The 26,658-nt window shown below is 36.7% G+C and overlaps 2 protein-coding genes across 2 annotated transcripts in view; both read left to right on the forward strand.

Annotated features, from left to right (window-relative positions):
- The first annotated feature begins 164 nt into the window (after positions 1 to 164).
- Positions 165 to 7,730, forward strand: ivd (isovaleryl-CoA dehydrogenase). Its single transcript, XM_052530583.1, has 12 exons — positions 165 to 447; positions 2,851 to 2,940; positions 3,028 to 3,079; positions 3,191 to 3,360; positions 3,537 to 3,630; positions 4,530 to 4,660; positions 4,841 to 4,937; positions 5,024 to 5,117; positions 5,207 to 5,288; positions 6,198 to 6,302; positions 6,429 to 6,501; positions 6,928 to 7,730. Exons 1-12 carry the CDS (start codon positions 319 to 321, stop codon positions 7,059 to 7,061), a joined length of 1,251 nt encoding a protein of 416 aa, XP_052386543.1. The 5' UTR covers positions 165 to 318; the 3' UTR covers positions 7,062 to 7,730.
- Positions 7,731 to 8,864: 1,134 nt separating this feature from the next.
- Positions 8,865 to 26,658, forward strand: part of LOC127933450 (bromo adjacent homology domain-containing 1 protein-like) — a 39,078-nt gene continuing 21,284 nt past the window's right edge. Inside the window, exon 1 of the mRNA XM_052530463.1 lies at positions 8,865 to 9,206. The gene's annotated coding sequence lies outside the window, so the exon portion shown is untranslated. The remainder of the gene's footprint in view (positions 9,207 to 26,658) is intronic.

Raw genomic sequence — 26,658 nt, forward strand, 5'->3', positions numbered from 1 at the left:
GGATCTTTCCGGTTAAGGATTATAAAATATTGTTTAATCTGTTTTAAAATATTTTTCAATCAATGTTTCTTTCCTGCAGTGTTTGTGATGGTCGTCATAGCGCTGTCCTGTAGTGTGTGCCTCCTCGCAGAAGGTGGCAGTAAAGCTCTAGTGGCAGGTAGAGGTCACGCACACAACACGAGAAGGAGAACGCAATTATTTATAAAACATATGAAGTTCAGGATTGCTTTCCTGCAGTCTTCATCTGCCCGAGTGCAGCTCCATAATTAACTCAACAGCTTTTAACAGTTTTGTTCTGCCTTCGCTACAACTCCGAAAATGTTTGCTGTCAGAAGAGCATTGCGTCTGTGTCAAAGAGTGGCAAATATTAATGTTTCGCGTCGAGGATGCGCTGGAGCTGTCCCAGTGGACGACATCGTGAACGGTCTGACCGAGGAGCAGGTCCAGGTATCCACACACCCGCTTATGTGACCTGGAGCCAAACTGTCTCCGTTTCTTGTTAATCTTGTTCAAGTTTCACAGGGATGAGCTAGTTTGCTGTGCTAGCATTCATGATGACCTTTGACTCCGCTCTAGGGATTTAAGACTGTAATCGTATAGCTACCAGGCATTTATCAGCATAACGCAATTATATTCATTTTCAATTAAAGAATAGACTGCCCACGAAACTGTTACAGAGCTGTCGTCTTCCTGACCTGACATTAAAAACACACGAAATACACATCCAACTCTGAAATCGGAACATTTGAGTAATGTTACATTTAGAAGTAAAGGTAAAAGTTACTTTTTTTTTTAGTTTTAATATATGATAGACCGACTTTGTTTCTATGCTGCCTGGGCTAAATGGACATTCTGTGTGGTGTGGGTGTGAACGGACGGCGCGTTTTGATTGGACAGGATCATTTTAAATGTCCTTCATTAGCTTTTTATTAAAGCTCACTGGAAAGTCATAACACCACTTACAGAAATCTGCTGTTGGACATATCGCACACGTTTGGACATGCTACTCTCATGGTGTTTTGGACATGTATCAGTTCTGAAATGAAAAGTCCCCGTTGTCCAATATAAATGAATGATCCAGTTCTCTTCTGTGTTTCAATGGTGTCCAGGTTAAATGTGTATGAAATAATCAGTTTCTTTACTCTTTGTGTATTTCAATTCAGTACTCTGATGGGACACATCATGGAGACGTCTATTTGACATCTCCATTCAACGTTTAGAAAATGTCTTTAAGATGTTTATAATTTAAAATTTATGAATAATTCTATTCAGCAAAGGTAAAATAACTACATTTATAATGTTAAAAAAGATTTATAGTTTAAATAAATGCTGTTCTTTTGAACTTTTTGGCCATCAAAGAGCTCTAAGAAAAATACAAAGCAGAAGAACAGTTTTCAACATTTCAGTAAGAAATATTTAAAATGATTGTGATGACTGGAGTAATGCCTGAAAACTCAGCTTTGCCTTCACAGGGATAAACCAGACTAATAATTTAAAAAAAGATTAGATAAGTTAAAGTTGTATTTCTCAAAAAAACAATCACAATATTACTGTTTTTACTGTACTTTGATCAAATAAATTTAGCTTTTAATTAAAACCAAAAAAAAAAAAAAAAAATTAAGTCCTGTCAGTGACTTATATATCTTTAATTTATCAGCACCAACTGTATTTTGCTTTTGTTAAATATAAAAAAATTTTTTTTTCATATCATTCATTACTTTTTAAATTCTGCTACTAGGCTATATTTCTTGAACTGGATTTCTGCAGGCATAAAGGTACTTTTGGAAAGGACTACTTCCATTTGATCTAATATTGGTAATATTTGTTTTGATTTGGCCTTCCATGCATACTCAGAGAAAAGGTAGCCTAAAGACTTGGTATGTTGGTTACTGTAATACCTTGATAATATTTGAAACACCATGACAAAACCACATTGTACGACTATAGCACACAGCAGCACAATGTTATCGATGCAATTACTATACCATGTTATTACTGCCACTGTATTATTATTATTATTATTATTATTATTATTTATGTGATGTAGAATAGAATGACTGCTGCGCCTGACAGGGCGCGTACGAGAGAGAGCCCCGGTGCTCGCGCACCCACAGTCTTCAAACTACACGAGCGCTGTGTTGCGCGATCTCTCTCTCTCTCTCCCCCTTTCTCTCTCTCTCTCTCCCTCGTGCATATTAACCAAAATCATAAGAAACGATAGAAAAAGGGCGGAACGCTAAAGTTTCAGGTGGAGCATTCGGATATTTTTTTCTCTCCATGACAGGCTGCAGGCTCCCACTGTTAAAATTTTTTTTTTTTTTTTTTTTTTGGAAAAGCACTCTCTGTATTAGCTTAAAGCCCTCAAGTTTACATTGATTACTGTATTCTTTCAATTGCTCTAAACAAATATTTTGGGTGACCTTTTTTATGGAATGCTAGACATCAAGTTGTTATTTTCATCTGAAAGAAGAACTTTTTTTTCAGTAAGCTAGGCCCTATGTGTTCAGTAAGCTTGTTTCAGTAAGCTATGTGTTTTCAAGGCTTCAAGGTTTTATTGAATGCTATCTCTATACAAGTGCAAAGTAATGCATTCTTAGTCAGTCTTTTATTTTGAAATTTTAAGAGCAATAAACATATATTGCAATTTTAAAAGGAATTCATGTTTTTTTTCATTCAGATATGTAAATCAACATGTATAAATTGTTAGTAGTCAATTAATGGGGAGATAATCAAAATCGAATCGGTCTGAAATAATTAATCGTTTGATTAATCGATGCATCGAAAAAATAATCGCTAGATTAATCGTTTATCCCAGCCTTATTTCTCATACATCTTTGTTTTGAACTCCAGCTCAGACAGACAGTCCAGAGATTCTGTCAGGAGAAACTCGCTCCCTACGCTGATGAAATTGATAAGAAAAACGAGTTTCCCCGCATGAGGGTGAGTTCCTGTACATGACAAGTGTCTCAGGAGTCTCTCTTTAATAATCCTGAGTAATGAATTCTGATCTTTTTTTTTTAAATCTAGGAGTTTTGGAAGGAGATGGGTGAGCTTGGACTGCTTGGAGTTACTGCTCCAGGTTGGACCATTTACATGCTGAAACTATTGCTTATGAGAAAATATTGAGCACAGTCTGATGGGATTCTCTTTGGAAAACATAAGGTTGTGATGTTTTTATCCATGTGTGCAGTGGAGTACGGTGGAACGGGACTGGGCTACCTCGATCATGTGATTGTTATGGAAGAGATCTCCCGTGTGTCAGCAGCTATTGCTCTCAGCTATGGTGCGCACTCCAACTTGTGTGTAAATCAGATGGTTCGACATGCTAATCAGAAACAGAAAGAGAAGTACATGCCGAAGGTGTGTGTCAAAACATTTATTCATTTAGCGGAACAACTGCTGTCTATTATGTTTTCTATTAAACTAGTTTTCAAAAAGCCTACCCATTACATGATGCATTAGAGAAAATCCATTTTCTGCACTGATTTTAGGGTTCAGTTGTTTTTTTTACAATTATGCATATGTTTGTGCTTCAGTTGATGACGGGGGAGCATGTGGGTGCCTTGGCCATGAGTGAGCCCAACGCTGGCTCGGATGTGGTGTCCATGAAAATGACAGCGAAAAAACAAGGTGACTAGCCTTCTGTTATCACTCTATGCTGCTCTGATAGTAGTCACCACTGTCTGCTGCTATAATAAGCACTTTCACATCGGTGCCATCATGGACGTGTCATAACTGGTTTGATATACATGCATGTTATTTGTTGACTGATTTTTTAGATATATTGTCCTTTGATATATATAAGTTTGGAATCAGTAAGATTTTATTTTTAAATAAATTAATACTCTTGTTCAGAAAGAATGCACTAAATTGATAAAAGTGGCATTAAAAACATTTATGTTACAAATGATTTCATATAAATGCTGTTCTTTTGAACTTTCTATTCATCAAAGAATATTGGGAAATGTGTTTCTGTTTTCACAAAAATATTAAACAGTGCAACTGTTTTGTACATTGGTAGTAATAAGTCTCAAAGTCGGCATATTAGAGTTATTTTTGAAGGATCATGTGACGCTGAAGACTGGAGTAGTGGCTGCTGAAAATAACATTTAAAAATATATTAACAGAAAACAGTTAAGTAAATAAAACCTCACAGTATTGCTGTTTTTACTGTGTAAATTATTACATTTTAAAAATCAATATAATAAAAAGTTATTGATATATTGTGCATTGCTTCTTATTAGTGTCTGTAATGTAGGTTTGTGATGTTTATTTATACTATTACAGGGCTTTTTAAAGAAATGCATAACTGGCAAAAAAAAAAAAAACTTATTATAATGTAATGACATATTAGTGATTCATATTGTTAGCAAAAACTTCCATTAGAATCCATTACTACTTTTAAATGGCTGTCTAAATAAAAGCTCCACCTTGCACATAGAGTGGTGAAGCTGAGGCATCTACTGTACCATCAACACATGTTTGGCTGTCTTATAACCTTCTTTTGCCTTTGATCTGTCATCTACAAGGGGATCACTACGTGTTGAACGGTAATAAGTTCTGGATTACGAACGGACCAGACGCAGATGTTCTGATTGTGTATGCTAAAACAGACCCAGAGGCAGCAGCCCGTGGCATCACCGCTTTCATCGTAGAGAAGGTTAGAAACGCTGAACCACGTCCTACTGAATGATTGATTATGGTTTACAGTTCAGTCTGACCTCATGTTACACGTAGCTTTGAGATTCTGATTGAATGTTTCATTTTTAATCCGTTGATCAGGAAGGCAGCAGCTTCAATTGATAAGCATGTCATAATCATTGTGCTTGTGTTCTTGAAGGGCATGCCAGGATTTAGCACAGCGCAGAAGCTGGATAAACTGGGAATGAGAGGATCTAACACCTGTGAACTCATCTTTGAAGACTGCCAAATCCCGAGTGTGTGAAGTCTGTTATGCATATTTTGAAGTCTGAATATGTTGGAGGTCCAAACAACATTTTAAAATGTTCTGTTGTGGTTTCAGAGGAAAACATATTGGGCCCGTTAAATAAAGGAGTATATGTTATGATGAGTGGGCTGGACTTGGAGAGACTCGTCCTGGCTTCTGGACCTGTTGGGTAATTGTTGCTCTGTTTATTTTCAGTAGCATGCTTAGAAATGTAACATGTGTAATAGTTATTTTTGACAATTTTCTGCATTGCCTTAGCATCATGCAAGCTGTGCTTGACCATGCAATTCCTTACCTACATGTTCGTGAGGCCTTTGGACAGAAAATCGGCCACTTCCAGGTATGCTTTTCACTTCTTCAAAATATTTGAGGATTTGTTTGTTCAACTTGTTTAATATTTGTCTATAATAATAATATTTGATCTATTAATATAGATAGAAATACTTGGCCATGGTCTTTCCAGGTTCATGTATTTATTTATTTATTTTGTACATTTTTATAATAGTTTTTAATATGAAATGTTTCCCAGACTTTAGAAGTGTCGCTCAACAATCTGGTTTTAAATGGAACCTTTTTTTATCATAAACCATAGGTATCGCTTTATAGTAATTTTCTTTAACAGGAATAAACATTATAGAATTTATTAATTAAACACATAATTAGAATCATTTTACTATACTTCAGAAGTGTGGGGTCTTTTGGATGAAATTAGTATTTTATTTGTCGAGAATCGATCAAAGTCTTTTCCATTCTTACACAATGTTTCCAGTTCAAATAAATGCTGTTCTTTAAAACTTTCTGTTCATAAAAGACCCCTGAAAAAAATGTGCTTCTTAATATTTTCTTCTTAATACAATATTTGATCTTAAAATATAGATATGTGACCCTGTAGCACAAAACCAGTCGCTGGGGTATATTTTTAGCAATAGCCAAAAAAACATTGATTGGGTCAAAAATATCTTTTATCTTTTTAAAAAAAATTATTTTATGCCACAAATCATTAGGATATTAAGAAAAGATCATGTTCCATGAAGAGATTTTGAAAAATTCCTACCGTAAATATATCAAAACTTAAATTTTTATTAGTAATATGTTTTGCTAAGAATTCATTTGGACAACTTCAAAGGCGATTTTCACAGTATTTAGATTTTTTTTGAACCCTTAAATTACAGATTTTCAAATAGTTGTATCTAAAAAATGTGTTCCCTTGGCAATAAAATTAATCTAATAAATTTTCCCCATTGACTAGCTAATGCAAGGAAAAATGGCTGACATGTACACACGTCTCAGTTCATGTCGACAGTATTTATACAACGTAGCCCGTGCTTGTGACAAAGGCCATTTCAGTGCTAAGGTAAGAGCTCTATACCCAGTTTATGTTAATTGACTGCTTCGTGTATCAGTGTTACATATCGGCTTGGAAATGATGCATACAGTGCTTCAGAGTGTGTAACAGTACTGATTTGTGATCTTATTGTAGGACTGTGCTGGGGTAATCCTTTATTGTGCTGAGAACGCGACTCAAGTTGCCTTGGATGGAATTCAGTGTCTGGGTGAGTGCCTAATTGTTAGCACAGCAAAAGCTACAAGAAATAGCTCCTGATGTACCTTATGCAGAGGTCAGGGCCAAACCTTCTTTATTCATTCTCACCACAGCATGGAGTTACTGGGTGTATAAACGGCAAACAAGTCAAACTTGTACCTGTTGCCGTTGATGCTTTGTTTTTTTGAACATACATGCAAATTTGATTCGCCTGATATACTTGAGCTATCATGTGTTGATTGATTGTAATGCTTGTGTATTGATCCAACAGTTTGAACAGCTAATGTTAGACTGGCCCTGTTGCTATGACAACAAGCTCAAAAATGGAACAATTCACGATTGTGTCAAATCGTCAGCAAATTAAGTCCTGCTATTTCAATAAGCCCAGGTCTTATGACTCAAGCTCTAGCTGACTCACATCTGCGTCTGTTTACAGGTGGAAACGGTTACATTAACGACTACCCAATGGGCCGCTTCTTAAGAGACGCTAAACTTTATGAGATAGGAGCTGGAACCAGTGAGGTCAGAAGGATGATCATTGGCAGAGCCTTCAATGACATCTTCAAATAAGAGCAGCACTTACTGAATGTGTATCTGGTCTGACACAGACTACACATTTCACCTGGCATCCTAATTGTAACACCTTTATTAATGTGAAGTGTTGTTGCTAATCAGTTTTAAGAATAATAATGCAAAACTGTATGTTATGGTGTTTTCTCTGGATGTCAAAAGCTGTTTAAATGATGTTCTGTAATACATAAATGGTGAAGTGGTCTCACATACAAGAATGAATGCAATAGTAATAGTTGCACAAACCTTAAGTCATTTTAAGAGGACTTATGTAGTTGAACAGTTAAGAAAACAGGCAGAATCATTAATTTGTCTCCGGTGCCTTTGTCATGTGGCATGGGTGTTTCTATAGCATAATTGTACAGCACTTGCAGTTGTCTTATTGTTGCTTTTTTTTCAGAACATGGTCACTCTGTGTAAGATATTCTGCATATCACCTCTGCCTCCCTAACATCATTATTTGTCTCTTTTTCAAGGGTTTCTTTATAAAGGATATCTTTTGAATTGTGTGTCATTCAGACATTCTTTCATTTCTTTTTATTTTAAGATTGTGTAATCTTAAGATTCAAAAGAAGTAGCATATTTTTGAAGTAAGCTGTTGTATTGGCCAATCATATCTTTGGATTTGAAGAAAATGATTGTTTAGAATAAATAAATATCTTCCTTTAATCTATTTGTATCAAATTTCTGTTGTGTCAGTTGTGCTTTCAGATTTTTAGTTATTTTCAGAAATGTCTTAATTAAGCAGTGTTATCTTAGTATTATGTGTATATTAAAGTATAAATATTTGAGCTTTTACTTTAATATAAAAAAAAAAAAAAAACTTTATCTTTTAATTTATTTTTAAATTCAGTTTTAATGTTCAATTTCAGTAGCTCTTCATTTTAATTAGTTGCCCAAGCAACAGTTCCAGTTTTCATTTGTTTTAAGTTTTTAATCTAATGTTTATATTTTCTTTTCTTTTAGCTTAATTTCATTTTTAATAGTTTTAGTTAACAATAACAACACTAATTTACAGCCTATTATTTTCTGGAGTAAGATGCCTCAGAGCCGTTCACTATTTCTGTCATAAGTACATTTCTTTTCATTCTTAAAATTGAAAATCAAATGTATAAAATCAAAATATATGTATAATTCTATATTATATATTCAGTTTCAGGATAGGCCTATACTTAATTTGTAATATTCATATAATAAATTCACTATAATTTATGAGTTGTGAGACCTTTTTAAAAAAAATAAACCTTTGTAGACAGTTAATTGAATATGCATTGATCTTTTGTGGCTGTGGCAGCATATAAACAAGTATGTTTATTTCCGTATACAAATGCAGTTTCAAAATGTCGATATTGGAATTGAGAAGGGATTGCTGAATTCACAAAATGACATTTTATTATTTCAATAAGATCTAGGCACAAGCATGAAAACACTTTGACAAAAGACAATGTGGTTTATGACGGTTTATTCTAATACTTGTCAGAGGTATGTCCATAAACTGTAGTCAGTCAATGTGATGAGCGACACCTGTGTGATGTTGAGGGGGACTGACTTAATAAATCAACCAAATTCAGTGCTTAGAAAAGCTCTAGCATAATTCACTTGCCGATTTCACATGTTCGATATATAAGCTCAAGTAAGATTTATAAGCTCAAGTGTCTAATTGCTTTTTGGGGCCACTAGTTTAATAATGGGTTTTCATGTTTCACATGTGCCCATAGCCCTTTAAGAAACTCCATGTTGTTCCAGCCATGCCTTACGTCAGCACACTGGCCGTGGTACAAAATCTAGTGAGCATCCTGTATAGACAGCATAACGGACATCATAGACGTGTTCTTAACCCGCATTTTTAAAGATTTTTACAGAATCAAATACGCGTTGTTCGTCAGCTCAGTTGACTATGATACCTAAATATGCAGTCTATGTAGGCAGCGTTTAATGTTTTGTGACACCGTCATTGACAACGGATGGTGTTACGTAAGCTTCATAGCAGAAGTGTTTGTGTCAGTTCTGCACGAGTCTGCTCTATTCCAGGTGTTCTCCTCAGGATGACAGTACAATGAGCTGCTCTTCCCATGTATCCAACAGAGAAACGACACTGGACCAGCGGTGTAACTCTTGTCATTTAAACCCACGACACCACTGAAGGTAAGAGAATCGGTGAATTTAAAAGATTATGATGTTTTAGGCTTAAGTCGATATTCTTAGCGTGATGTCCTCCAACATTAAGTTTCTTCAAAGCCCGTTGCATTGTGAAGTAATTCCGTTGCATTCCTGCGCGACGCGTCAAAATTGGAACGCTCACGTTATAATCAACGTTCTTGTCCGAAGGTTCTTGCGCTCGCTGTAGATTATAAAGGGAGCGTTCGAGTTTGTCGCGTTACTCGCAGTGCAGGTGATGAGTTGTTTGTCTAGGCTTTTGTTTGTTACTAACATCACGGGTTGCAATCTTTACTCTGATTGTTCTCTTGCGAAAACACTGGAACTGACAAGTTTGCTTCTCTTCACCTTGTCGGACTTTTGTTCAATTAGTTACAGAAGTCAAGGGCCAGGTTTCAAACAAGTGAATTTTGAAAAAAAATGATGATGCGGATTGATATTTTTCATTTTGCTTTTTCTATTCTGGGTCAAAGACGAAAAGGGGGTGTCAAGCCTCAAATACATAAAATGATAATAAAAAAAATAATAAAAGTGTAATACAGCTTTAAATGTTGTTTCCAACGTAGCTATAGGTTTAATTTTCTGTTTTTCAGAGCAAAAAATAACTTTAATTTAACTCATGATTTACAGAAGTTAATGTTGAATTTTTCATTGGTTTTGTTTGATCTAAATGACTTCATAAAAGTAAGTGTCGACTGTACGCTTAAAATCTACACTCAAACGGCAGTGTTCTCCAAAATATTCCTACTACCCTATCCAAAACAGTCAGCTAAAGGTGAAGTATTTTGACAAAGCAAACAAGGTCAAATATTACAAGATATGAACTAAAATGTCATTCAGTGTAACATTTATACCAAAACATTTTGTTAGGCTTATTTTAAACAATAATCATTTGATGTCAAAGAATGCAGTGCAACCCTCATATACCTTGTATAAATCTTCATACCTTTCTAAATCTTTATACTTTGCTGATGTCCTTCAAACCACTAAGTCTTAACCCATGTCTTTCTTTTGATGTAGATAAAAGGCTTTTATGCATGCTACAATTTTTGTTGTCTCACTGTTTGACATGTTGGGGTCAAGGAGGTGATACTGTTATGAAATCTTTAAAATCTCTATATAAACAGGCATTACAATTTTTTGATAAAACAACCCCTAACCATTGTCATTCTTGTAGGATCATAGAGAAACATAATTTTTTGGATTCTGATAATTTTAGACTTTATTCAAGTTTGTGTATGGTTCAGAAAATCCTAAACGGTCTGGCTCATTCTGTATTACTTGACTTTATTCATCTTTGTGGTGAAACTTCTGTGTGATCTACCAGACTATCATTTATGAGTAATTGTCTGGCGCCCTTTTGTCGCTCTGCATTTGGACCCTCATCTTCCTCAGTGGAATGCCCTACCAGAGGACATAAAAGGGTGTAAAGCTCATGGTCTTTTTAATTGAACCAATTATGTAATAATTGAGATTGTGGTAATTAAATTGATTGACTGATTTATTCTTTATTTATTTATGGCCCTGACAATATGTATGTATGTATTTTATGTGAACATGTTAGTGTTGACCTGCCGGGGGGACTACAGATGAAAAATAGCCCTTGGCTTAATCTGGTACAATACATGAAATGGAAATTTTATGTTAAAAATTGTGCATAGTCCCTTTATAAATAAATAATAATAATAAAAAATTGTCAGCAAGAAGTTTTGTAAGGAAGTGAAGAAAGAAAGTCCTTTTTCTTGCAGCACCACACAGTCTTCTAGGTGCCGTCTGATGACGTCACATACTGCTGAATGACTATCAGTTTTTAAATATGATTTCAGAATGGTTTCTTGTTCACTGAATGATCTCTAATAAACTGCATTTTCAGGACAAAAGTCCCCTGATTATTTAAATACTTTAAAAAAGCAATAAGACATATTCATTTTAATATAATACAGCTAATATTTATTTAAAAATGCCAAGGAAACAGATATTTATTTTCAAACTTATTTTATGTTTATTTGAAGATGTTAAAATATAAATCCGAACCATTACACTGAATGACAATTTTACAATTTAGATATTATTTTAGATACAATTAGATACAATTACATATTATTTTCAAAAAAGTCATTTGAAATATGAAAGTAGACACTTTAGTTGCATCTAACATGTTTTCTATGCATTCAAAAGGACTTTTGTCATTTTAATTTGATGCAACATGAGGAAGAGCATATTAAATGTTTGATTCATGTATTTAGGTAAAATGTATATATTGTTAGTGTACTACAAGATGATGGTGCACTTAAATTTGCTTTAATGGGCTATTCATGTTTTATGACATTGCTGTTTGACCGTGTTCACATGATTACTGTGCTGTGAGTGACGATACTAGTTAAAAAATCTGTGTCTGCTGTAGAAGAGTGATATTGCTGTTTATTTACCTGACTAAAGATGACATTATAGTTTTCTGTCTTTCAAGTACTATACACAGTTGTTTCAATGAAGAGAGCAAAGATCATTGTAAGACTTTTTGGTTTTGTTCATTTATTCACAAACTGTTTCGCTGAAACATTTTGCATGACAGTTGTCGTTTATTTTTCAGTTAGGTTCAAATCACCCAGAATGTAGATATGTCGTAATTTAAAAAGACTTATTTCAGTATGTGTATTCTATTTTTTTTTTACATCAGAATATATATATATATATATATATATATATATATATATATATATATATATATATATATATATATAAACTTAAGTCATGAAAAACAAGCTGATATGAAAATATATTTTAGGCCACATGACTGAAAATGATAAGTTAGCTTTTTTTGTTTGTAATATTTCTCATGTTTTTGGAATTTTCAGTTAGTACATTGGTTGGTTTGATCAGCTACTGGCTGGCTTGCCAGTTTTATGGCCATTATTATGCAGAACCTCATTTCATACTGTTGCCATGTTTGAAGATGTAGGGTATGTTCTGTTGTTCCATTTTCTGATCCAGTTATATGATTTCTGAATGATGTTGGATTTATTAGTCTGATGTTCAGTGAGTTTTAATTTGCATTCCTTTTCGCTGCCCTTTTAAGTGCCTGGATTCTCATATAATGCCTATAAGTTCATGTTGAACTTTTTGGTTTTACATTTCATTGGTTTTGTTTGATCTAAATGGTTAAATGGCTTCATAAAAGTAAGTGTGGTCTGTAAGCTTAAGGCTGTGTTCTCCAAAATATTTCCTACTCCCCATCCAAAACAGTCAGCTAAATGTGAAGTGTTTTGACAAAACCAACAAGGTCAAATATAACCTACGGTCTAAATGCTGCTATCACGATAGGATATAAATAGCACTCAGGTCTGCTGAATATAAAGTGACAGTAATTACAGTATTACATAAATGGAAAGCTTGAAGCTGAAGGAAAAGAAATAAGCAGTATGAATAACAATTTAAAAAGGGTTTTATTCTCTCTTTAGGGCTTCAGGGTCTATATATTTATTGTGGTCCTTAAGAGTATTACCTTCCTTGTAAATAGTTAGATTGGTAAATAAAAAGCAATGATATCTAAATGTATGCATCCAATATTGACAGAAATTGATACATGTATCAAAATTAAATATCAAACAGTTTCCAGATATAAAAATGGTTTTCTTTTACGCTCATCCTATTTTCTTTGTCAAATGCGCTTGGTACAGCTCAGTCCCTCACTGAATCAATTCAGCTCGAGTTGAACATGGATTATCACCTCTTGGGGAAAAAGAAATCCATCAAACATGTATGCAGATTTTTCACTGAGCAGATCATCAGTGATATCCCAGTACAGATAGCAGCTTATGTGCAGCAAATTGACTTTTAGATTAATGGTCCGTAACCCTTTTTACCGAATTTGTACATCATGGAGTATAACCGGGCCGCCTCCACTCCACTGGTTGCACATCAAATCTGAAAATTTGACATGTAGAACTGGATTTAAAAAGACAAAATTGTAATGATTACACAATGAATTCACTATATTGATATGTATTGCAAGTGGAGATTCAGGGTATGCACTGGTTCATATTTAGAGCATTGATTCATTTGCTGATAAATCAAGACATACAATAATAGTAGGGGTGTAACGATACGCGTATTCGTATTGAACCGTTCGGTACGACGCTTTCGGTTCGGTACGCGGTACGCATTATGTATACCGAACGGTTCGTTGGAGTAATTAATTATATTTGAAAAAAAAAAAAAAAGAGAGAGAGAGAAATATAATGATATGCGTTCAACAAGGTAGCCCAATAACCCAAACAACGTAACAGGCAACGCCCCTGACACTCCCGAAGAAGAAAAAAACACCATCTTATATGTTTATGTTAGGCTACTCAGCAGGCGCTCGCTCACTCAGTACGCGCTGAAGGCTCGTTGCAAAATAGCCAATGCGTTTAACAGACTAGAAATGAGAAGATCCTCCAATAACCAACAGGTCTGGTGTTTGGGTGCACTTTGGATTCCCTTTAAGCTATAATGGTGATGGCAAGAGAGTGGTGGATAAAAAAACAACGGTATGTCGCATCTGCAACATGACAGGGTACACCAGCGGGAATAAAAAAAAAAAAAAAAAAAAACACCAGCGGGAATATCTGGGATATATGCGTCAGTACTATCTGGGAAAAGACGAAAAAAAGGAGAAACATGCACGCAGCAAACTATCCCTGCAGCATTTAGAAACTATAGCTTACAGGGAATCCAACCCAAACACCAGACCTGTTGGTTATTTTAGGATCTTATATTTCTGGTCTGTTAAAGGCATTCGACATTTTGAAACGAGCCTTCAGCGCGTGCTGAGTGAGCGAGCGCCTTAGGGGCCGTTCACATATCGCTCCTAAAAACGCGTGGAAAACGCTAAGCGCGTCTTTCTCCTCCTTTCCAAAGCGCTTGGGCAGAAGCGCTCATGAGGCGTCTGTCTTTGCTAAGCAACAATGACGTGCTCTCTCCATGAGACGCGGAAATTTCAGCGAAGGATAAATGGATTTGCAGCTCTAAAAATCGCTTGCAGTAGCTCTGCTACTAAATTTATTTCAAAATTGCAATCCATATACAACTATGATCAGCTGATCCTTCATCTTGGCTGAGCTCTCAACGTTGTTACGGGAAAGGATGAAGCTGATTGGTTAGTTCTTGTCACATGACCCGCGGTGCGCTTGCGGCATTCTGAAAAGTTGAGATGTTTTTACATTTTGCTGTATCTAAAACGTATCGAACCGAACCGAACCGAACCGTGACATCAGTGTATCGTATCGAACCGAACCGTGAATTTTGTGAACCGTTACACCCCTAAATAATAGCTTCTATGAATTTAATAAATTTGCTTTTCTGCTGATCTGCCAGCGCTAATATAAATGTCTTTCAGTGGAACTAAGGGACAAAGACACTTACAGAATTTGAACCAAGAAAAGCCTCCAAATTCCTGTGATGCACAAGTCAGACAAAATTAGGGAAGTACTATATATATATATATATATATATATATATATATATATATATATATATATATATATTAGTACTTCCCTAATTTTGTCTGACTTGTGCATCACAGGAATTTGGAGGCTTTTCTTGGTTCAAATTTCTATTTTTACATTAAGATTACCATTTTACTTTAAGATTATCCTGGGTAAATCTCAAAATAAATTTTATTTTGTCATACTGTGAATGTATGTATTGTAATGACATTCACTTAAATTTTTTATGTATTTAAAACTGCAATATAATTTTAATATATTTTTATCATCACTTCACAAAATGTATGTTGTATTGCACACTTTGACCATGAAATCTCAGACTTGTTTATAGTCTTCCCATCCTTTCCCATTTAAAAAGTTTACTTTTGCAATTATAAAAACAATAATAATAATCTGACCGGATAAACAAGCTTTTCATGCTCCGTTTTAAATATTTAAAATATCTCCTTCCTCATGCATCTTTAAGGATTCATTTCCAAACAGTGCTTTGAATGATTACAAATGTCTGCTGACTAATCAGCGATGACTAATTGTTGTTTTCCCTTGACAGCAATGTACTGAACGCTGTTCTTGGAAGCCTATAGAAGTGCAGTATCTCACTGGTGACACTAGGAAACAAATGTGTCATTTTTATTAAGATAATTTAGAGTGACATTAGGGTTATTTGAGTTACAGACTGGCATGTCCCTTTTTTATCTCTGCAATTCCCAAAGGCAAGACATTCTTCAGGCTGCATCAAAAGTTCTTTGATTACAGTTTTTCTATTTGAATTAAGACGCTGTGGAATGTTGTTCTTCATTAACTTCAGGACATGTGTCCCTGAGATTTCCAGCTCGCACATATGCTTGATGGGGAAGAGTCGTTTCATGTGGCTAATCTTAAACCCATCAGACACTACCTCGTCCCGTGCCATAGTCACAGCTGTGAAATTTACTGGTGTGTTCGGGAAGAGGACGGTGGGTAAGAGTGGCCACCAAAACCCGACTCAGCTGTTTGTGGGTTTGCAGCTGTGGCCGATTGTTTATGGGGTTGAAGCTCTCCTGGTCTATTATTGCTGCTAAAGTGTTTATGCTAAAAGGACGGTAAAGCCTTTTCATGAGGCACTCTAAAATCCTCCAAGCCAGACCTCAGGCTTCCCCTGAAGCTTGTGGAGCACATGGTTTTCAGAATCACAGATGGCAACACCCAGCGTGTGAGAACACAAGATTGAGCCTCCGTTGTTTGTGCTGGTTGTTACTACACCGCTGGAAACCCAGTCAAACTATTGTTGATTATTTTTTTCTCTCCGAATGCTGAAAGCATCTAAAGGAGTCTATTCTTTCACTGAAATTTTAACAAGATTTGTCATACGGGTGTATTCTAAAAACAAAAACAAAAAACAAACATCCCTTGCGCTTTCCTTGGCACTTTGCCCTGTGTCTTTCATGCCTTTGAAGACAGACTCTTTAACAGCTAACAAGAGTTTGACTTCCTGTGTTCTGTCAGCTCAGTGGCAACAAACTCATCTGAGGGTCTGAACTAATACCAGCAAACAAATGAATACGCTGTTTACCTCCAAAATCTCTTCATTCTTTCTTTAGATTTTTTTAAAAGATATTTAACACTGTTTTCAGACTATAGTGTATGGCTGCATAACCATTTATGATCAACTCGACAGCAAAAATCAAGATCTAAATCAAGCTACTCAAATTAATTGTGGACATTTTTCCCAAAAATGAAAATTCTGTCATCATTAACTCCCCCAAGTGTCATTTCAAATCTGTATGACTTTCTTTCTTTTGCAGAACATAAAGGAAGATATTTTGAAAAATGTTGTTAACCAAACCATTTTGTTTCTCTTTCAAAAACAAATTGCTCTGTATCTCACTATAGGAAAAACCTCAGGCATGATAGCACCAGTCACATCATGTCTGTCCGCAGGGCAGTAAAATCACAGCTCGTGACCAGGAACCCACAGCCTTCCTATATATACTGCTGTGATGCCTGAAACGGCATTCTTGATCTCTTCCCCATGAAGACTTAACTGATCCAGTTCATAGGCATACGGTTTAGGTTGACGTTACAAAACATGGTGGAGTTGTAATCTGTTTGATTGTTTGCTCATTAATGTCAGACTGTACGACACTCAAGGTGCATTAAAAACAGGTGCGTGCAAGTTAACTTGTCTGGAGTTTTACATTAGCAACCCATTATATGTTCAATGACTTCGAGCTGCATTGCATGTGGGGCTGTAATGTTGGCTATCATTAAAAGTATATGAATAACTGCAATACCGGCGTTAAAGAAGAATAGTGTAAGCAGCACTACACACCCACATGAAAACAGCGGTGTAACTGGTGTTTATGTATCATATGAAGGCAATGTATCATATGAACTTCATGAATGGTGGACGAGAGTACCGGAGTTTATGGGGTTAGAAGAAATCTCTAGCATTAATTGTGTTCATGGCTTGTCTTGAAAAACAAAGACAGTTTGACATTCGATGTAGGAGAAGTCACACTGTAGGATTGTGCGCCAAATCTTCTGACTCTGCCAGAAATAAGTTGGAGGGAAAATTAGATCGAAACGTCCATTAATCAGCTGTCGGTGAACATGTCAAACTAATTATCAAAGACTACAGATTTAAGCCTAGGATTATTGGAATCTTTTAGGATTTTCAAAAATCGCACACCGTGAGCCAGGCTTATGATTGCGGTGAAGAGAGGGAAAAATGCCCCTTCCCACTCTAGTCCGGCAGCTTGTGGATTCATGATCTCCGGTAGAGTTCCCTTCCGATATTTATCACTTGCATGGGTGTCCTTTGTGATCTTTCCTGTCAGGGGATATTATGGATTCTGAATCCTCCGAGCTTAAACTGTAAGTTTTTTTGTTTGTTTGTTTTTTTTCTCGACCAACAGCTGCTAGAGGAAGGTGAGGAGCGGGACGGTGGTGATGAGGAGGGCAGTACTGTATGTTAGCTCACCTCCTCAAAGATGAGCCGGATGATCTGCTGTCAAATGTGATAGATTGTGACTTGGTGGAGGTTTGTAAAAGTGCAGCAGCTAAGCTTAAAATCGCTTGGCCAGTAACTCCGGGGGACCGGGGAGTTAAATTAGATATTTACGACAGTAAAAGCCTTTCCCCCGGCAAAACAACTGCTTCCCGCTTTACCGGCATGTGGTGGCAGAGATGAAGGGAGCGTGGGATAAGCCCTTCTCTCAAAGAGTTTCTGTCAAGGGCTACTCTTCACTCAATGTAAACAAGATGGAGAAGATCAAACTTTCTAACCTCCCACGGTTCAACAGTCAGTGGTTCACTACCTGCACCCGAACTGGTGGACCACTCTCTCATCTGCCAGCCCCTCCCTCCTGAAGAAAATGGAATGCTTCACTGCTTCCATGTTCCAAAAACTTTATAGATCAATGGCGCCAACCGTGCGGGCCCTTAACGCTACTTTATTGTTGATGGCCTGTCAAGCTGAGCTTTTGGAGGAGGTGTGCAATCTAGTTCCCTTTTGTGGTGCCATACAGAATTGTGGACGTACTATGGCTCTTGCCGTTGTGAGCGAGAAGTCGCTCTGGCTTAACCTCTTGAGCACTGGAAACGGAGAGAAATTATAAATGTAAACTTCAAAAGAAGGAAGGTGAGGCTTTTGACATCTGCATGCTGTGTAAGAAAACGCTGCATCCTCCTGTTTCCCAGTGGCCTGTTCCTCTGACACAGAATGGGAGTTTTTTGAGCTCACCTGACTCCAAAACACATAGCAGACGGCTCATCCCACTCACTGCTCCAAGCAGTTGTAAACCCTGAGAAAAGCAGTCATTCGCAGCAGCCATTGCTAAGTCTAGGTCCATTCACACTTCTAGCAAAAAAAAGAGGGATACCTAGGACGCAGTCTCCATGGGAGGGACAGAGGGCACAAAGGGTTTTCTGTGATGTCTTCTCCCAAGTCTCCCACACCTGTTCCCCCACCCGCAAAGAAGCGGAGGTTGTGGAGTTCGGATGACAAAATAGTTTTAAGCTGTGTTAAGGGCAGTAACGCTTCCCCTAAACACAATGCTCAGTGTGTTGCACACAGTAATACCACACATTCAAATGCAGAAGATTCAGCCTTCAGAAGAATGTGGTCTGATAAGTGATCACAAAGCACTTCAGACCCTGGATTCAAAGAAAACAATGGGGGGTTGGGGGAGCTGATAGCGTGTTTCAATGTCTCGCCACCATGCTAGTGGATCTGCCGTAGAGTCAATTGGTTGTTCTGTGGAGATAGCGGGTTAACTCCCCGTTAGCGCGTGCTCTGATCTGTAAAGGGGCAGAGATTTCAGACCTCCGTTTATTAAGGAGATCTGTCACAAAACTCATAATCCGTGCCAACGTTTTATGAGCAAATTTCAAAGCCGCACCCGCCCGCCATCTGCTGATTGTTTTGCGCTCTATGGACAATGCAATGCTTTGCTGATGTGAGCCACAAAAAAAAAAGCCATTGTCTGTTCTAGAAAGGATGCAGCAAAGATATTTAATGCTAATGTATGAGGCATAGGCCTACGCTGAGTTTCATTTACGATGAGATGCGCTCTAGTTCACAGTGCAGTGCAAGTGAACGCGGCGCGCTGGCCCTTCCATGTCACGGTTATCATTGTCTGCTATATTTGCCTTTTATTTATTAAAATACATGCAATTGGTTGATGAAACATTTATTAAAATTAAGATAAAATTTGTACAAAACGAAATTCGTTTTTAAGAAAGGTTTTCTACAAAGCAAAATTTAATGTAAAGTGGTAAATATCATGTCTGACGATTTACAAAACTTCATTAAGTGGTAAAAACCATGTCTCCCGATATATTGCACATCTTATTATCCTATCTAAAAAATGAAAATAATTTTTGATAAAAAATGTTTGTAAAAAATATTTTAATGACACGGTTTTGGCGGTTATAGAGTTATAATGACGGTGTTCAACTATAACCGCCGGTCTCACGGTTATATACTAACCGTCACACCCCTACTTTCAATGGGTTATAGCATCTGTAGCAACAGGGGATTCGGCTTGAGTGCTGGAAGCAGAAGTATCCTCCCTTTTAGAGAAAATAGCTATAAGATGAGTTCCAGAGTGGGAAACTCAGAAGGGCTATTAGTCCCATTATTTTCTAATTCCAAAAAAAATGGGGTTTACGCCTGATATTGGACCTGCATGTTCTAAACAAGCACTTAAGAAAGTACAAAATTCTGAATGCTCCCAGTTGGAGATCTTTCTCGCTCAATCTGCAAGGGTGAGAGTGGCTTTATGTGGTCAATGTCAATGCTTACTTTCATATAAACATTAAACATGCACAAAGAAAGTATCTTAAAGGGTTGGTTCACCCAAAAATGAAAATTATGTCATTAATAACTCACCCTGGTGTCGTTCCAAACCAGTAAGACCTCCATTTATCTTCGGAACACATTTTGAGATATTTTAAACGGATATGACAAACTGCTTTGTTTTGAACTCTCTCACAACAGACACGGAAGAGAAGACAATGCTGAATAAAGTCGTAGTTTTAGCTATTTTTAGACCAAAATGTATTTACGATGCTTCAAAAAATTCTAACTGACCCCCTGATGTCACATTGGACTACTTTGATGATGTTTCTTACCTTTCTGGACATGGACAGTATACCGTTCACACAGCTTCAATGGAAGGACTGCGAGCTCTCGGACTAAATCTAAAATATCTTAAACTGTGTTCTGAAGATAAATGGAGGTCTTACTGGTTTGGAACAACATGAGGGTGAGTTATTAATTACATAATTTTCATTTTTGGGTGAACTAACGCTTTAAATTTTCTTTCAGAGTGAAGCGTACCAATTTTTTTATGCTTCCGTCTGGGCTAAGCCTAGCTCCACATTTATTCAGGAGGTGCATAGAAGCAGCACTATCACCACTGAGACACAAGGGTCTCAGGATATCTGCCTATCTACTGTAGATGATTACTTGATATGAATAGACTAGATGAATTGACTCTGTGGCATACCCTATGCTCTCGGAGGGGAGAATCATGGCATCTGGCTAACTGGCTGTGTAACGCTTCACAATTCAATTTTCAGACCATATGTTGCAAATGCAAAAATAAAAGCAATACTTTGCACGTTAAGCATTTAAATGCTTACTGTAATGTGGCTCACTGGACAAAGACGATTAAAAAAACTAAAACAAAATAGGAATACAATTTATTAATAAAATGTGTAATACGTACAGGAAAGCAGATGAGACAGCAATATGAATGCTAAATTGAAAAAAGGAGATAATATTGCAATTATTCATTTATGAAGTAACTGGAAAAAAAAATAATGATTGGTAGTACACAAAGTATCTGCTTTACAGACAGACACTTTTTTTCTTGTGGACGAAGCACCTTTGGATGTGGATGTACTCGCACACGCGTGGCCAGATGTGTTGCTTTACGCATTTCCACTGCTGAGTTTAACTTCTCCCACCAGAGTAAGATAAATGGATTATCTTTCCTCCTGATAGCCCTAGTTGGCTGGGGATTCTGTGGCTGGCAGAGATTGTTCAACTCCTTCAGAGAAAGCCCTGGCCACTCCCATTGTGCCAGGACCTGTTATCACTGTTGGGCCAAAAGCGGGCGTGCGAGTGTGTGCCAGGGCCAGTCGCGTTTCCACTGTCACTTCCGGTGCTTGATTGTATCTTGACGGTGCTTCCTCGGGGCCAAAGGCCTGTGTTTTTTGCCCCGACAAAAACCTTCGGCGAAAGCGGGCTAGAGGAGTAGTTATGATCAAAAGTTGAGTTTCTCCGCATCTGGAGAGCGTCAGCGCCACAGATCATTTGATAAAGCAAACAGCTGTTACACCAGCATTAAAAAACTTTTTAAAATAAGTTGAGCTCAAAACTCACTTTCAGTCGGCAGCGAGTGTTTGAAATAACTTGATCCGATGTGGATTATAATCCCTATACAATGCAGAAATATTTATAAGTGATGGAAAAGGCTATGCATGCTAGGCATAAACATTACTATAGTAAACATGGTAAATGCGACTACTTGAAGAAATCAGACATCGACTTCTTATTCTTTATCATTTTATCTGTCATAAGTCTAGTCTTGAGAGTTGAGCTCCGCGTAGCCTATGTCATAAAAGTATAATAATGGTTTTTGTTTGGGAGCTTTTATAAAAATATTGAAATGATCATTCTTTCTAAATGTGGTGCATATAGGCTATTGTGACTACAAATAAACAGAAACCGACTCTACTAAGTAAGCAGACTATGTTCATAACGTTTTATTTTTGTGTGACTCATTTTCAATCAAACAATAAATTAATTATGATCAATTTATCACTTATTATTAGGGATGCACCGAAATGAAATTCTTGGCCGAAGCCGAATAATAATGAAATGCTTGGCCGAAGGCCGAAGGCCGAATACCGAACGCGGTGTTTCGCATTTTTTCCATTTATTTTGCCAATCTGTCACCTTTTCCAGGCCTTCTGAGTTTGCAGGTATGGACAAGAGATGCAGCACTAAACAGTCTCTCACTGTTGGTGCTTGTGCATGGAGCAGACAAGTACCTGCAGAATAGTTGAAAATTTTATTGCAGTTTTCTGACAGTTGCTCATTTCAAAACGAACAATGTCTTCAAGATAATGAAATGGTTGAAACCCAGTGTAGGCCTACTATTTTACCACACTGAAAATAGTTCAGAATTTTCACAAAATACATATAAAATATAGGTAGTAACACTTTATAATGTTTGTTAACATTATTGCATTAACTAACAATGAGCAATACATTTGTTATGGTATTTGTTAATCTTCGTTAATGTAAGATAATAAAAAATATTTAGTTCATGTTAGTATAAGTGCATTAACAATTTTAACAAATAGGCCTACCACTTTTGATACTTTTTAATTCAGAAATTACAAATGTGATACTTAATTTTAATACTGTATTAGTAAATGTTAACATTAAGATTAATAAATGCTTTTAATAAGGGTTTTTCATTGTTAGTTAATGTTAAAAATAGAAACTACTTATAAAGTGTTTCCATAATCCAAAATATAAATAAAATCTTAAATTAATTTCCCATACAAGGAGCCTACCTGCGTGCCATCTGCGCCAGGTCAGGAAAGCGGCCTTGATTTGTCTTCAAAAATTCGAGAGGGTTATTGCTCCTGGGGATGGGGACTTCTGAGAGATACCCATCTACAGTGTTGGGAAAGTTCACTTTCTACATGAACTAGTTCAAAGTTCAATTCACAAATTTTAAAATGAACTAGTTCAGTTCATAGTTCAAACTACAAAATTTTTAACTAAGTTCACTAAGTTCCAAAAATGAACTAGTTCATAGTTCTTTTTTTCCATATGTTGCTGCAAGCTATTATTTTTCAAAATTTTATGCAACCGCCTATATAGAATCACAGACAGCAATTATTTTATCAGTTTTAACAGTGAAGCTATGCGTCAGATTTCATCTTCATATCCAATTTTGAGTTCTTATCCAACCAGGGTTTACATTAGCATTGAGGGGACAGCACTTCCCCCTTGTTGCTTTAATTCTTTGTCTCCCATTCTCACCGACCTTGTCATAAACATCATACAATTCTTTTAAATGATCATACGCCTTCTAGCTACATGCAGCTGTCGCCTACATGATTTTTTTTTTTTTGATGACGCGTCACGCATGCGGCGGACGGCGGTGCGACACTGGTGGCTGGTGTTGCCAGATTGGGTGTTTTTCCGCTACATATTAAGACCCGTTTACGGTGTGTTTTAGCCGGGTTTTCGCCTGGAAGGCTCTATAGAAATCTGGCACCCTATTGAGCGAAGTTAACCTGAGAGAGCGTGCCGTTCACAGACACCAGAATGAACGAGTTGACCGTAACGTTCATCAGGCATTAATACAGCATGTTCAGTTCACGTTCGCCCAAAATATGAACGAGTTCATGAACTATCGTTCAATGAACGCGTTTAGGCACAACACTGATGGTCAGTGATCCAGTTTATAACTGCACTGCCTTGGAATAAAGTGCATTTGACCTCCCTCAATTTGCTTTAAAGCAGGAGTGTGATTTCCATATGTTGAATCTGGTATGGCCTTTATGCCATTATGTATATAAGACAAAATCATTCAGAAAGAATGATCAGTTATTTGTTTCATGGGCTGCTCAATGTAAGGGTAAGCCAATCTCCTTGCAGCACCTTTCCCATTGAATGGTGGAGGTGATTCGAGGAGGCCTATACAGCTATTTGCTCTCAATTCCCAGGTGGGCTCTGTTCAAGGGGATTTTGGTAGGAGAGCTATCTGGGCTTCCCCTCATACATTTATCATATTTTACCTGATCTGCGCCATAGACTTGAGTGAATTTAAAGGTTATCTTCCATTTACGCTGGGTCTGTCTGGCAGCTTAGGAAAGCATGCGTTACGAGAGTTGGCCATATCTTTCCATCCCTGAAAACAGAGTGAGGTATCTCACCATGCTTCCCTTCTTGGCACTGGGGAAGAGCTTGCTTAGAATGCCATTTCAGCAGTATATATATATTGGAAGGGGTTGGGTTCCTGATCATGAGCTGTAATTGATTTGCCCTGCGGATAGATGTGGTGTGATTGCTGCTTCCATAGTCAATCACACCTGAAGCCCCGTTCACACCACCAGTGACTTTTTTGCTGTGTGTCGCTAGACTCATGCTGTGAAGACACTTGTGGGCGTTTCTACTGCTTGCTCCAATGTTATTGTTAGACTGCACGTCTTGGCAGAAAATGCAATCACAAATATATATTGCCGGTAAAACTATGCAATCGCAAATATGTATTGCTGGTAAAACTAAGCTATCATTCTAATATGACTAGGAATTAGACTCAAAAGACATAAAAGTGGCATTCTGCTGTTGGAAAGTGTTGTTATATAAACTACAGCAGTGCTCGTGCATTAAATCATTAACCTAAACTGCTCACTGCATCATATGACTAACAACTTGAACCAATTTATGTATTAGTGTATTATTCAAACTCAAGTCGCCAGCGCTCCTTTGAAAATGCATGGGATTATGTCACTCTGTCACTGGCGGTGTGAACAGGGCTTAAGGCATTTCCCATGGTGAGATACCTTTTAAAATAACGCTCAATTTGAACTACTTTAGAAATTGAACAGTGCTCATTTTAAATGAGTAAACTGATTAACCATCAAAATACTTTTTTAAATTATACTAGATTTTACTAAATGTATGGTAAAAAGAAATGCAGCAGTGTTTGTCAGAAACCACCATAAACAATAAAAATGTTTCAAGTATTGCAAGATAGTGTTTTGGTGCTTGCGTGTTTTACTTATAACACTGTACTTCATTGTCAATATTGTCAAAATATGCTTTGATAAAGGTGACATATCATGAAAATCTGACTTTTCTGGGTTTTAAGTGCTATAATCAGGACCACGGTACACATACTGTACCAACCAAGGGAACCTGAAAAATATGAACCCAGTAACTTAGTTTTGGTAAACCTTTTTCTGCAAGCGTCTGAGAAAACGAGCGCATCAGATTTCTCTCCCTTGGTGACGTGGTAAACGGATTATATATTATAATATTACCGCCCCATAATCTGTAATTTTGATTTCTGTTCTAGGGGTCGACCGATTAACGATTCCCCCACCATTCAAAACCGATTTGTCGATAAAATAACTTATGAAATGTGCTAATTGACTCTGATTTCCGTCAACTGGAAAAATAATTTGGGGAAAGAAACACGTGGCGCATTACTGTTGTTTTCCAAAACACCAAAAATCATCCCTGCCATGGCTGTAGCTTCTCACTAACAACATAACGCCGCTCACATCATTCACAGTGGGGTTACTAACAGAGAACACAGAGCAGGACTTGAATTTCAGCGCAGGATTGCTGCTATAAATAACAATTCTAATTCCTGCAGGGTCCGTCTTTATAACGCGATGAAAGATGACGGAACATATAATTCGCACATGCTTTTGAAGCTTGAGGACTCACTCGCATGCTTTCATTTTCTGTGCACCCACAGACTGTGATAAGAAGAGTGACAGCTTTTAATAGTTAGAGAGTTTGCAAAGGTAATATTGATTTAATTCAGCAGTTCTATAAACAAGTACCTCCTGACTTTGCTCTATTTCATCAACGAAGATAGTTCCTAATATAGTAATATCTCCACTGCTTAGCATCTCTAAAACCAAACACAGAGGTGTTTCATTCATGAATGTAAGTGCGTTTTTGAACGAATCTAGTAAGTGATTAATGATTACCCATTCATAAAAACCGTCACTTGCTTCATTGCTGAATGATTCAGCCATTCAAAAAATAAATTGAATTAGTAGTTCTTTGATCAAATCTGTGAATTGCTACCATCTGCTGACGTGAGTTTAATTTTTAACTATAATTTCAGTTAAATCATTTAATATTTCTGTATTCAAAATTATATATTTAAAAAATTGATCTCCATATGAATATTTTATTGCTTTCATGCCACCTCATTAACATCTGAAAATGTACCTACAAGCCACTATTGTGGCCTTCTGTGCACACTCTGTAGTACAAATACGTTTTTTTTTATTAGTACTAATTTCATATGATTGGTAACTTATTTGTCTTATTCTACTTATAATATTGTTTTAAATAGAAATTTTAAAAAGCTTATACATTTATGCAGATATACATTTTTTAATTTGACAGATAAAAATTATGCCATTGCAAAGGTGAAGAAAATGCCCCTGTAAACGAGTTCACCTCGTATTTGGAAGGCTAATTTTTGATCAGAATGTTTGATTCTTGATCAGAAGTTGCTCCTTAATTTTTAATTAGGAGGACAAGCGCTCATGATTTCAAGAATAAAAACACTGCTCTCAAACTGGGTGTGTGAAAGGTAAAGCTGTGAAATGGGGTTTGGACAAGAATTACTTTTGTTTAAAAGAATAATCACACAATACACAATTTCTTCCATGTTTTAGTTTTAAAGGTA

Source organism: Carassius gibelio, chromosome A17, assembly GCF_023724105.1.
Source record: "Carassius gibelio isolate Cgi1373 ecotype wild population from Czech Republic chromosome A17, carGib1.2-hapl.c, whole genome shotgun sequence".
In the NCBI taxonomy this organism is placed as follows: domain Eukaryota; kingdom Metazoa; phylum Chordata; class Actinopteri; order Cypriniformes; family Cyprinidae; genus Carassius; species Carassius gibelio.